Source organism: Drosophila tropicalis, unplaced genomic scaffold (assembly GCF_018151085.1).
Source record: "Drosophila tropicalis isolate 14030-0801.00 unplaced genomic scaffold, ASM1815108v1 contig_593, whole genome shotgun sequence".
Lineage (NCBI taxonomy): Eukaryota > Metazoa > Arthropoda > Insecta > Diptera > Drosophilidae > Drosophila > Drosophila tropicalis.
Genome location: NW_027173070.1, coordinates 13283482 through 13296837, shown reverse-complemented (window position 1 = coordinate 13296837; position 13356 = coordinate 13283482). Strand labels below are relative to the sequence as shown.

The following is a 13356-nucleotide window of genomic DNA, read 5'->3' as shown; positions in this document are numbered from 1 at the left end:
CGACGACAGTCAGCTGTTCATTTGCATGTTTTGCAACACTGCAACATTTATCACGTGAATTGTTTGTCAGATTAGCGAGTTGAATTTCTCCCATATTCATTCATTCCCACCACAACAATCACACACGGGCACTCTGAGTTTTTTTTTTTGTGGGTGGCGGCGGTCAGCTTTGCAGCAGCTCCTCAAAAAGTTCGAAAAAAAAACACCAAATAGTGTCTTTCCATCTTCAAACTTGCAAGTGTTAAGCAAGCCGTTACAAAAAAGTAAGTGAAGAACATCAAGAAAAAATGCGGCTCAAAAGAAACCATAAAATTAAAACTACAAATCACATTTGTAACTATGTACTTCAAAAGCAAGGGAAAAAAATGAACTCAAAACTTTGAGTTTGTATGTGTGTGCGCGTGCAAAAATAAAAAAAATATGGAAATGACCCTGAAATTGTTCAATTTTAGCCTTAGCAACGTCAGCGGGGACAATTCAAATATCCATAAATCAAAATGAAATGTTTCAACTTGTTGTAATAATGAAAAATATGTGTGAAAAACTGCAAATTTTCTAGGCTAAAATGAAAATGGAAAAAAAAACTCGTGAGAATGAGAAATTATTGATCGAATTTTACTGTCATGTGACAAGCCAACAAAACAGCTGACTTGTCTGGGAGAGTTCACCACGCCACAGCGAGAGAGAGAGGCAGAGTAGTGTGGTGATATAGTGAGAGAGAGAGAGCGCGAGAGCGTGAGAGCCGTGTTGCTGCTCTGGGTAAACAAATTGTGTGGGGTCCGGCCGTTAAAATTTTGAAATTCTAATTGGGGAAATACGTAATAAACGAAACGAAATTTCGTTGATGTTATAGTGAAAATCTACTAAATACAAGGACTACTCTCCATACAAATAGTTGGATTGCGTGCCGCACATTTGAAGCGACCTTGACTGCTTTGACCAGATATAAACTTGAAACACAAAGTCGAATAATATTCACACAAAAAGATATACATACATATGTATTAACATAGTTACATATATTTGCTTTGTTTTACTAAACAGCTGCTTGGGGTTCCAGCGCGTGTCTCCCCTTCCTCCGCCACACACACATACTCACACATACAGGCAGGCCACACATTATTATTAATTAATTTTGCCTCAGAAGTAAGGACAATGGGCAAAGGGCAGCAGGAGCAGGAGCTAGGCGAGGTTCATAGAGCAGATCATCATCAAAGTTAGACGAAAGACAATTTTATACTTTATTTGTCGTCATCATTGCAAGCCAATTTCCTGTATACATACTCTACCCCCAAACCAAACCCAGACCTAACATTAAGGCCAGCCGTTAGCCAGTCTGGCTGGCGCCTGACTTTTAGCCACCTCATGTTCTCTGTCTCTCCCCATGTCAACATCATTTATGTCTGTTGTTATCTGGGCAGCGAGTAGTGAGAATCGTAGAATTGGTGGAGTCTACGTCATCAGCAGCCATCAAGTCCCTAGCATAACTCATTCTCCCTCCAACATCCATATATCCCATACATACATATTGAAGGCAATTATTGTTGATCTAAAAATAGACACCTTACCCCAAACTGCCAAACATGGCCTGATGAGGACAATGCACTGCCTTGAATGTTGATGTTGATGTTGATGGTAATGTTGTCATCCGCGAGTTAGCCATGAAGGCCAACTACCATGGAGTTATGTAATCATGATAGAGTATGCCCAAAAAAAAAAAAAAAACAAAGAAAAATGTAATAACCAAAAGTCAAGCATACTCGAAAATTTGTTCATCGTCATCAAAAGGCTGAAAAGTCCTTTCTTCATTCGTTAGTTATCCTGGAAGAACTAAGACTAAGTGCTTATAAGAAAACCACCGCTTAGCATTCTTTTATTTTTAAAACATTTCATTAAAAACTTTATAATTTTTAAAAATTTCCCTTTTGTATATGATTCCTTGTTTGAATACATCAAATTCACATTATGTAACTATAAAACTTTCTTCCAAAGTCGCATATACCCAATTTTTTGGTTTTTTGGGTAAGGAACTTGAAATGTTGAGTAAAGTTAGATTTCTATCTCATGATTACTCATACGCACTGTGTGTGGTGGCCCTGTATATTAGAAGCAGGAGTCACAGAGCACAGCAAAGATAGGACAAAAGAGATAGAAAGAGAGTTAGAGAGAGGCAAAAGGCGGCGACACTTACCAAAATTGAACATTGGCTTGCTGCGGCTGCCGTTGCCGTTGCGTGACGTTGGCTTTGTCATCATCATCGATTTGGCCATATGCCAGCCAAGGATAGAGGAACAGGGCAATGCCAAGCCACGCCAAGCCATGTCAAGCTATTCCATACCAAAACATGGTAACCAGCTCTCATTTCGCTGTCAGCCTTTCGAGTGTAAACACGCAACATAAAGAGAATTTCAACTCGTAAAACGAAAGGAAAAATTTCTTATTTATTTTGTTTGTTATTAAAAGACAAAGGAAAATGCCCAAAAAAGTGCAAGTCAACCAAGTGGAAAAACTTTTAAGTATATTATTAAAACGCAAAGAGTGCTAAATTATCTAAATAATAAACAACCAAGAAAGTATGTAAACTAAAAATGTCAATAAGACGTAAAAGAAAAACAGTAGGAGGAGAAGAAATGGAAAGGAGGCGGAAATGTTGTCGTCCTTTTGTCTGGCTAAAAAAGGAAAAACATTGGCGTCGACATCGTCACGTTTTCCTTTCGAAGGCCAACAGAATAATTAATTAAATTTTAAACGTTATTGATTGAGTATACTTTTTTCTCCTTTTCTCTCTCTTATATAGACAAAATAGCAAAATGTTGTCCGAATATTGGATTATCTCGGCCCCTGGCGACAAGACGTGCCAACAAACTTTTGATACGATGAATAATTTAACCAGCAAGCAACATAACTTGTGCAATAACTATAAATTCCATATACCCGATCTGAAGGTAAGTCATCTAAACCAATCATAACATAAGTTTTTAAACTAATTTCTATACCGTTTAGGTGGGCACTCTCGATCAATTGGTTGGCCTTTCCGATGATCTGGGAAAATTGGATACTTATGTGGAGCAAATAACTCGCAAAGTGGCCAACTACTTGAATGAAGTCCTTGAGGATCAGAGGGATAAGCTTCATGAGAATTTGCAAGCCAATAACAGTGAGTTGAGAATTTACCATTTACCATTATCTTTGGATTCACAGACTTGTTTGCATTATTAACTTAGCTTAGTTTTAGATTGATAAATATATATCTATCATATATTAAAAGACTTTATTTTTCGTTTAGTCTTTAATTATTTTCTAAGCAGTAGTTGAAATCTGGAATGCTCTCTGAATATATATATATACATTGTTTTTCTTAAAACTATATACTCTCTCACTCTGTCTCTCTCTCTCTATTAACTAACAAAATCAGTCCACTTTACGCCCTTGAGAAAAAAAATTTAAGATTAAATTTTTAAAAGAAAAACAAATAGAATGTATTTAATTTTCAAATTTTGACTAACATTAAATTATATAATTCAATTTAAAATATTCTACCTTTTAACTCCTTACACTGATCCTTTCTCTGTCTCTCTATATATATATATTGATTAACAATTGAGTATAAAGAAAGAGACAAAAACAAAACTGAGATTTAAAAACTAATCGATTTTCAGATGAAAACATTTTTGAGGTTATCTATATACGATTTTGATTTTCCAATTTTGTTTCCTTACTTATTTTATTCATTTTATGTTTATTTGGTTTTGGTTCTTGTTCTTTTTGTTTCATTTTATTTTGTTTTAATTTAATTTTTTCGTTTTTTTTTTTATTATTTTTTTTTTTAAACTCATGCGCACAAATCATCACTACTATAAAATTCAAAATTTTATGAGGAACGAAAGAAATACAAAGAAAAAAAATGAAAAATATAAATGTTATTGTATTTTGGGTTTTTTTTTTAACAACAATGGAAAAGAATATAAAGTTAGAAATGAAAATTATAAAAATTATGCGACTACGGCTTACCGTAGATAATGAATACCCTTGCAGTTGAAATTCTATCCTAAATAAGATTTTCCTAACAAGGATTTCTATTATTTATATGTAAATAGTTGGAATATTATAGTTGAAACCTTTTCTTCAGGCGAAATGATAAAAAATTAGGCATATATGTACATATGTACATATTTTAGTTTTCATTTTTTCTAGGGAAACTTATTAATCAGAGATTTATTCTGAATTTCGAATAGGTTTCAAGTTGTTGTTCTGTCTACAAAAATCTGAACGCTACGACTCAGAGAAGACATAAAAGTATATCGTCGGGAAAAGGATTGCAATTTTTTGTCATCCAAAATCTAGTAAAATCTGAACCTTCTAATTTATAAAGGTTTATAAAGTATTTGGATTCTATTTCGGAACATTCCAACTTCCTATAGCTTAGAAATGTTAAAAATTTTGAAATTTTTTTAATAAGAAACATTATTTTGAACAATTTAGTCTTTAAAAATACAAAATGTGCCAAAAATTACTGCTTGTTTAAAGAATATTATTAATTAAAAAAATTGTATGTTTATATAATCAAAACTGGGTTTTAGCCGGCTTCACGTCAATAAATCTTATTAATTTATAAGATTTTTAATCGTAGACAGCACAAAAGGTCTGTATAGCTATTTCAAGAACCAACAAGTTGTGTCATTAGCAGGATTCTCTGAAGACTCCAGAATTGCAATGGCCATGCCATATCTTCAACGCTAAAAGTAGTTGGGAATTCCAACGGCAAAGCTTGCAAGTGCAGATTCCACTATCTTTTATGTGCATACCCTTAGGCTCAAATAGAATTAGTGTATAGGACTACGCTACTATGTATGTACATATGTATATGATTTAAATCTATAAAAAGTTATCTCTGCAAGGGTATATCTGTTTATTATACATCTCCCTACCTATATTATATATATAAAAAAAAAAAAAACTGAGGAAAGGGAAAACTTAATTAAAGCGAAGCGAAAATTTGCGTTGTTTATTTTTTGTGTTGCGTTTGTTGTAAATTTCTATACACGCCAACAAAACACACACACACACAAACAGAGATCCACCATACATTCACATACTCACTTATACCTCCTCTGCCCCCACACACTCTCTCTCTGTCTATCTCTCTCTCTTGATCCTTATCGTTCTATCTCTCAAATGTATAAGCTCCGTATATATATTATATATTAACAAACAGACACGCACATACATACAAAACCAAACACACACATACACGCAATTGACCTGACCTCTGAACTGGCCAGGTTCCGGCTCCTCCCCCTCAATACAAGGCGTTTAACGTCACTTCAATTCTAATTCTAAGGTCACTAACTACAACAACCGAACTCTTCCTCTTCTTTCAAGGCACACCCACTGTATGTGTCCTACCAATATCCTTGCACACATACGCACACACACACACACATATGTACCTCCTTCTACTTCCACCTAAAAAAGAAAACAAAAACTTGTATATTTTTACACAAAACTTGAATATTGTTGTGCAAAATTAAAAAAAAAAAAAAAATTGTTTTAATTTTTTGATTTTTGTTTTGAAAATACCTTCTCTTTTTTTGGCCTTTTTCTCTATGTGGTTAAAGAAAAACTATTTTGTTTGAAAGCCCATTAGTTTTTAAATCATTCACCCTTCGATAAATAAAAAAAAATATTTAAACAATATAAATGATGAATATATAACTATAAAAAGAAATCTCATTAAAATAATATAAAGCGTGTGTCGTTCTCTCTATCTCTCTCTCTTTATATATATATAAAAAAATAAATTATTAGTTTTATTTTTATTTTTGTATTGTTTAATTTTTGGTTTTTCGTTTATTCGTTTTTTTTTTTTTTTTTGTTTTTATAGTTTTTCCAGATAATTTAAGTGCGGTGTGTTTCGATTTTGAGTTTTTCTTTTTTTTTTTTTGTTATTTTTTCTTTTTATATAAAATATAAAATATGTAAAGTTTGTTAACTCAATGTGTCTATGTCTGTGTGTGTGTGTGTTTTTGTGTATTATGTGTGTGTGTGTGTGCGAAATTGAATCTGCTGCTAATTTTCCATTAACTGCACCCCCACCACTTTCTCTTTCTCTCTCTATCTGTCTCCCTTTCTCTCTATCTAACTCTCTGTCTCTACTGTTTTGCATTTAGCTAACACTTCAATATATCATATCTCCCTTCCTTACTAAAACCCCCGCCAGACCCCAACAACTCCACCCCTCCCCTATCACCATGTTAAATGCTTTTTATAATCAACTTTTTGTAGAGGCAAAATCGGCTAGGGGAATCCCAAAAACAAAAATATCTGTATATGAAAACAAACGAAACGCTTTTACACTGTCTTAGTGAAAATTGTATATAACCACCCAAGTCGAAGGATCTCCCCTATATATATATATATATACTACATATAGTCTCTGTATCGAAATGACATATTATCAAAATCATTTTTGTTTTTTTTTTTTGTTTTTTTCGCTTTCCACTGTTGTTATACTCATTCTCAAAAGCCTTTCGCCACTGAACCACATGAGTTTGGTTTTTGTTTTTTTTTTTTTTACATTTTAGTGCCTGATATCATTTTCATTTTCAATTAATATTTCATAATTTTGGTTTTTAGTTTATGTTTTTGTTATACTTTTTTTTTTTTTATTTATACCTTTTGGTTAAACTCTCTTTTGGCTTTGAGTTTATGGAAATGTATCCAAAAATGGATTAAATTAGGTTCTTTGATTCCCATAATGCCAGTATGACACTAACAATTGAGAGTTTATTCCGCTCATTTAAGTATTTAATTGATTTTTTTTTAGAAAATTCTTAGTGTCATACGAGCATAAGAATAGTTAACAAACAAAAACAAAACGTATGCTATATAGTTTTTATGTTATATATATTTATATATAAAAAAAAAAAACATTAATTTCCAACCCAAAAAATCAAAACCCCACCTCCACCCGCCTGAAATCTGAATGGACAAACATTGAATCGGTTAAACCTTAAACACCAAAATCATCGGGTATCTAAACCACCAAAACCACAACCAACCAATCAACCAACTGACCAACCAAAACGAAATGATTTGAACCAAAAAGGTCCTGGTCCACCCGACGACAGCATGCCGTGTCGACACCATCAACGCCTGAAGCATCTAAGCCTGCGACACCAGCGTAAACACCAGCACACGCACCACCAAAACAATCCTATACACTATCCATCACAACATCATATACACCGTCAGCTGCCTGCGGATATAAAGGGTAAATCCACAACAAATCTTTCAATTAGTCGTGAAACAACAACAACATCTGGACTCCAATCCGCCCTAGGAGTATCAGGAGGAGGAGATGGAGCACACACTACTAATACTATTGATGTTTCTGCTTCTGCTGCTGCTGTTGCGTCTGCTGTTGGCCCCGTCGGCTCTGGCTCTGCTGCTGCCAAGAGCTGGACTGGCGGCAGTTTGAATAATCTCTCGTCTACCATGACGGATGACTATGATTTTGTTATACCGCCGCCCGGTTGTATATGCGATGATTGTTATGCCGGCAGCGCTGTATTTGCCCCCCCAAGCACAAGTGCAACGGCCAGCACATTGATGGCCGATGAATATTTTCATTCACAGACAACATCATCAATGCTAAATGCCACACGTTGTGCCATCTCAACGGTAGCGACCATTGCCACCGGCAGCAGTATGGCAACCACAAGTGCCCAAGCAGCATCATCATCATCATCGGCAGTAGCATCAGCAGCAGCAACAGCACTTGATTCGTCTAATACTAATGAAGCCAACGTCGCCGCCGCCGCCTCTGCTGTAACTGCTCCATCATCTGCTAAGCATAACTCTGCCTCGACTCTCTGCTCATCATCGGCTTATTTCTCCACATCGGCGCCAACAACAAGCAGCTCAGTTCATAGCAGCATGTCGCGCTCTAACAGCAAGAAGCTGAACAATAATACTTGCAGCATCAATAATAACAACAGCACAAATAGAAACAGACAGGAACACAAGCAACCGGCATCGCCTCCGCCTCCATTGCAATCGCCTACACAAAAATCATGCAGTTCCTCGATCGATGATGGTGGTGATTCAAAATCAAGTCCTCAAAGTCCACAATCGGAACTCTCTGAAACATTTGACTGGTGGTTCAATAAGCCCAAACGTAGTTCTAAGAAGAGCAGGTATCTTGTTCAGCGTCTTTCGAGATTGAAAACAATTATTTAAATGTAGAAACGTTGCCCAAAAAAGTTTAAGCACCCAACCAAAAAAGATAAAAAGTTAAATAAACTACATAAATCAAAAATTAAAGCCAGTCACCCGCAGTCATCTCACCAAAACAAAATCAATGAACGTAAAAAAACACTGTAAAGAATCTTACAAAAATAGCAATACAAATTGAAAAACCGTCGTGAAGGGCCTCAATTATTTCTATTTGAGAGTTCTAAAATTCATAGATGAAAACCTTGTACTTCCAAGGGTTTTAACTTTATCCAAGAAGAAAATCCATCGTCAAAATGTTTTAAAATTCATTTAAGACAATAATCTTTTTTAAAAAATATAGATTATTTAAATGTTTTAGAATCAAAAATTCATCATCGAAAAATTTGAAAGATCCTTTGAAAGAAAAGTTAAAATTCATCGTCGAAAAACTTAATAGAACTTTTTAAAAACGTTTAAAAACGAAAAAAACTAAATTCATCGTCAAAAAACTTGAAGGAACTTTTTAGGAAAGGAAAGAAATATTCTTGTCTAAGTGTTTTAAAAAGAAAACATCTGAATTCATCGTCAAAGAACTTTTTTGGAAAGGAATCTTTTCAAGAAATATTCTTATCCAAGTGTTTAAAAAGAAAAAAACAAAAACAAAATTCTTCGTCGAAAATTTTGAAAGAAAATTTTTTAAATTAGAATATTATTGTTTTAACTTTATCTTGGAAGAAAGTTTGAAATTCATCGTCAAAAAATTTTAAAAATCCCTTTAAAACAAAAATATCCAAAATTGGTCGTCGAAAAACTTAAAGGATTCTTTAAAAGAAACAATTTAAAAACAAAAACGGCGGTTTTTCATTTGTATACACCACACACACCAATCTCCATACATATTCACACACAAATGCACATCAAACGCTTTGCCTGACCTCATTTGAACGTAAAAAAGAAACCAAAACCTAAACAAAAACAAACAAAGCCGTCCATAAATGTTTAATTTCTAATTTAAATGTGAAGAACAATGAACAACGAAATTGCAATAATAATGTATTTCTTTTTTAAATCATTCCTCATTCTTCACCAAAACAAATCCCTGCCTTACCAACCACCACCCTCCCACCCACATCTATCCACACATACCCCTTTACACAGTGCACCACCCACCGCCACAATGACATTTTGGCATCAATTTGCATCAACATTCACACCAATTAATTTGCCACCGTCTTCCACAACACCACCACCATATTTCGCACCACTGACACCACCATTATTACAACCACTGAAATCACTGTCACAACCATCAACACCACCGCCACCGCGCTCTAGTTATCGCTCTTTCTTCAATTCTCTTGCCGATCAAATTTATAGCAAACGTTCTTCTACTTCCACTACTACAACGAGTCAATTAAACAATATAAACAATGGATTTAATTTAACACCAACTCATCATAGATCGTCGCCAGTGAGTAGTTGTTGTGGCAGTAGTAGCCAGGGTCGTTCCAGTCCAGACACGGATAATCTTGAACCGCCAGAATTTCCACTCAGTCCAGGTTAGCACATCAACAAAAAACCAAAAACAAAAAAAAAAAAGAGTCACAAGAGTCGTTGTCCATCCAGCATGGCCTTGGATAAAATATACATAAAAATATTTTGATTTATTATTATTGTGATTCCTACGGCCCTTCGCAAAAACTTTATGGCTCTTCTTCTACTTAATATATTTCTATGTTTTATTCTTTTTTTTCAGTTATCTTTTTGTATAGTTTTTCTCTTTTTTTCTTTTGCGTTTCGTAACTTTCCAAAAACAACTTTTGATGTATATCCTTCACCGCCAAAATAAAAACACCTTTAATCACGTGAATTTATCTATTATACTATATACATATATGTATGGATAAAACAAATCAAGTGCCAAATGTTGTTTATTTTATTATTTTGCAAAAACAAACAAAAAAAAAACTGTAAATTTATTATCAAGTTTTCTCGTCGTCAAGGAAAAGTCTGTTACTTTCTCTCTATTTACCTTTAAATCTCTAGACTTTGTAACAGTGTAAAAGCGTTTTTTTTTTTCTTATGTTTTGTTTTCAGTGTACGCTCATATAAAGTTAATTGTTTTTAGAGCTGATCCACCACATCCAACAAAGAAATCACCACCATCTTGATCTCTCTCTCAATATCTCAATATTTCTCTTCTCTTGCCAGCCGTGTTTTGCCGATAAAAAAATGCAAAAAAAAAAAAAAAAAAAAATATTGTTATAATTGTGTATAATATTTGCCAAACAATTTTATTGATTTGCCTGTTTTGTTTTTCAATTTACTTAACTCACCAAAAATGCCTAACACCTTAATTAACTTAATAATAAACAAAGCAAAAAGGTATTTAAAAATTGCTTTTTATTCCAGCTAACAAAAACAAAAACAAAAAAGACTGTAGCAACCGATTTACTATAGCTTTTTGCCTGCTTTTCTATATCTCTGTGTGTATGTGTGGGTGTGTGTCTCTGTTGTGTGTCTATTTGTAATTGTTTAACTTATCTTAACCAGCAACAATTTTTATTATTTATTTCTTATTTATTTTATAATAACAATTTTAAGCTTCATTTTATGTTTTGAACTTTTCTTTTATTTCTAGAAGATTTATAATTACCATAAATATATGGTAAAAAAAAATATATATGAATATATAAATATTTAAATTTTGCTAGTTTTATAAGATTTTGATACCTCAATAATAACTTGAAACTAATGAGATTGTCTTTAACCCATATATATAGCCAACCTACCCCAGTATTTGACACGTTTCCAATGGGATATGGCTAAATATCCCATCAAGCAATCCCTACGCAATATAGCCGATATTATTTCGAAGCAAATTGGACAAATTGATGGTGATTTGAAAACGAAATCGCAGGCTTATAACAATTTGAAGGGTAATTTGCAGAACTTGGAGAAGAAGAAATCGTACGTTTAATACAAAATAAAACTAAACTGAAAAATTTGAACTAATTTCTTGAATTTCTTTCGAATTTACAGTGGCAGCTTGCTAACCCGTAATTTGGCTGATTTGGTTAAGAAAGAGCATTTCATTCTGGATTCGGAATACTTGACCACTTTGCTGGTGATTGTGCCAAAGTAAGTGTTCTATAAGAAGTTTCATTAATAGTCATTGATTAACTACTACTCTTTACCTTTACAGAGCCATGGCCAATGACTGGTTGGCCAATTATGAGAAAATCACTGACATGATTGTTCCACGCTCCTCGCAATTGATCAAGGAGGATCCCGACTATTGTCTCTTCAATGTGACCCTGTTCAAGAAAGTGGCCGAGGAGTTCAAACTGCATGCCCGTGAGCGTAAATTCATTGTACGTGACTTTGTCTACAATGAGGAGGAGCTGGCCGCCGGCAAGAACGAAATCACCAAATTGATGACAGACAAGAAGAAGCAATTTGTATGTGTTTATAAAAGAAAATCAACTTAAATCTATTGATAATTGATTAAACTGATTTCGTTTTTTCAAATGTTTACAGGGACCTCTGGTCCGTTGGTTGAAGGTAAACTTCAGTGAGGCCTTCTGTGCCTTGATCCATGTGAAGGCTTTGCGCGTATTTGTGGAATCGGTACTCAGATACGGTCTGCCAGTCAATTTCCAGGCCATTCTAATTGAGCCCAACAAGAAGAGTGTGAAGCGTTTGCGTGATGTTCTTAATCAATTGTATGGCCATTTGGATGGTGCCGCCGCTGGTGGACACGTTAGCAGTGCTGATGTAAGTTATCATATTCACCTTAAATGTTTTTAACCCATTTCAATTCCACATTTCGTCATTTATTTTAGAATGTGGACATCCCCGGCTTGGGCTTTGGCCAATCTGAATACTTCCCCTATGTGTTTTATAAGGTCAACATTGAAATGGTTGAGCAGCCAAAGGTGTAAAGTGTTGACACACGCACAGAGAAAGCGAGAGAGAGAGAGAGAGGGAAGAGAAAAAACAAACGCCACAAACAAAAAAAATTAATAAAAAAAAACTTCGATACCGCCTCCAAAATTTTCAAATGCAAAACTATTTAGTGCTCATAGGAATCCTCCTTAAACAACATTCAATCAATTTGCCACGCAAAAAAAAAAAAACAAAACAAACAAAAAAAATACACATAATTTTAGTCATTGTTATTATAATTAATTGTTGTTATTTATGTTGCAAGCAGCGGTAAAGAATTCTGTTTCCAAAACATTTAAAATACCCTTTTTTACATGTTAATCAATTTTTTGTCATATATATTTTTCATTTTAGTTGATTTTGTTTTGCTTCAGTATTTCCATATGTTTTTTTAATTTAGTTCTTTATTTTTGTCCTCTGTTCTTTATACACTTAAAAAAAAAAAGAAAAACAAAATAGAATGAATAGCTAAATTTACACATTGTCACTAAAAAAAAGTCTCTAATTGTTTTTTTTTTGGTAGCAATAAAAAACAAACAAATCAAACCATTAAATCTAATTGAGTTATCTTCGTTTAGTGGTTACACCTCACTTCCCCCCAACTTCAGCCCTCCATTAAATTTTTATTCTTTTCTGATATCCTATGACTAATCTAAACCCCAATATGATGGTGTCTGTCGCAAATTGAACTAACTTTCTAACAACTATTTGCAAAAACGAAAAGGAAAACTTATTTAATATAAAACAAAAAATAGTATTGTATTTTATAAAACGAAAACAAAAAAAAGAAATATTGTTGACTAGATATCACAGAGTTTATCGAAATGCGAGCATAACTATCCCACTTTAAATCCTTTCTTCTCTGCAATTTGATGGAGAGAGGGACAAACGAACAATAAATATTGAAAGTAAAGAAATCATTAATTTGTAATTTAAAACTTTCATGGTTATTTCGTTATGTTTTTTGCTACTAAATGCTAAAAATCTAAATGTAAAACAGATAACAAAAAAAAAGAAGAGAAAAACAGTATCTACTATATATATATATATATTATATAAAAATATTATGTTATGTACAACAAGAACAACAACTATGTAAATGTCATTTTGTGCGTTATATAAGGTGCAAATTAAGAGCCATCCTTGTAAATAATTATATAAAGAAAGAAAGAGAGACATTCCAATATTGTT

General features: G+C 33.5%; 1 protein-coding gene across 5 annotated transcripts; it reads left to right on the top strand.

Moving 5' to 3' along the window:
- The first annotated feature begins 95 nt into the window (after positions 1-95).
- Positions 96-13349, top strand: Vha44 (V-type proton ATPase subunit Vha44). 5 transcript variants are annotated; one of them, XM_068290863.1, is made up of 9 exons: positions 103-263; positions 2798-2945; positions 3004-3157; positions 7109-7273; positions 11001-11187; positions 11260-11358; positions 11423-11678; positions 11758-11994; positions 12063-13349. In XM_068290863.1, the coding sequence occupies exons 2-9, from the start codon at positions 2811-2813 to the stop codon at positions 12159-12161; spliced, it is 1332 nt and encodes a 443-aa protein (XP_068146964.1). In that variant the 5' UTR covers positions 103-263; positions 2798-2810; the 3' UTR covers positions 12162-13349. The 5 variants fall into 5 exon arrangements, with proteins under 5 accessions (XP_068146961.1, XP_068146960.1, XP_068146962.1 ...); XM_068290862.1 differs by lacking the exon at positions 7109-7273 and having other exon boundaries at positions 104-263; XM_068290860.1 differs by lacking the exons at positions 11001-11187; positions 11260-11358; positions 11423-11678; positions 11758-11994; positions 12063-13349 and adding exons at positions 7343-8198; positions 9376-9776; positions 9974-10583 and having other exon boundaries at positions 96-263.
- Positions 13350-13356: the final 7 nt, after the last annotated feature.

Bases quoted from the DNA above. Each gene is read 5' to 3' on its own strand.
- Vha44 (XM_068290859.1), top strand. From the start codon at position 2,811: ATGTTGTCCGAATATTGGATTATCTCGGCCCCTGGCGACAAGACGTGC. The intron at 3,158-7,108 runs GTGAGTTGAGAA...TGAACCAAAAAG, and splicing joins GAATTTGCAAGCCAATAACA to GTCCTGGTCCACCCGACGAC. The intron at 8,199-9,375 runs GTATCTTGTTCA...CCCTTTACACAG, and splicing joins CGTAGTTCTAAGAAGAGCAG to TGCACCACCCACCGCCACAA.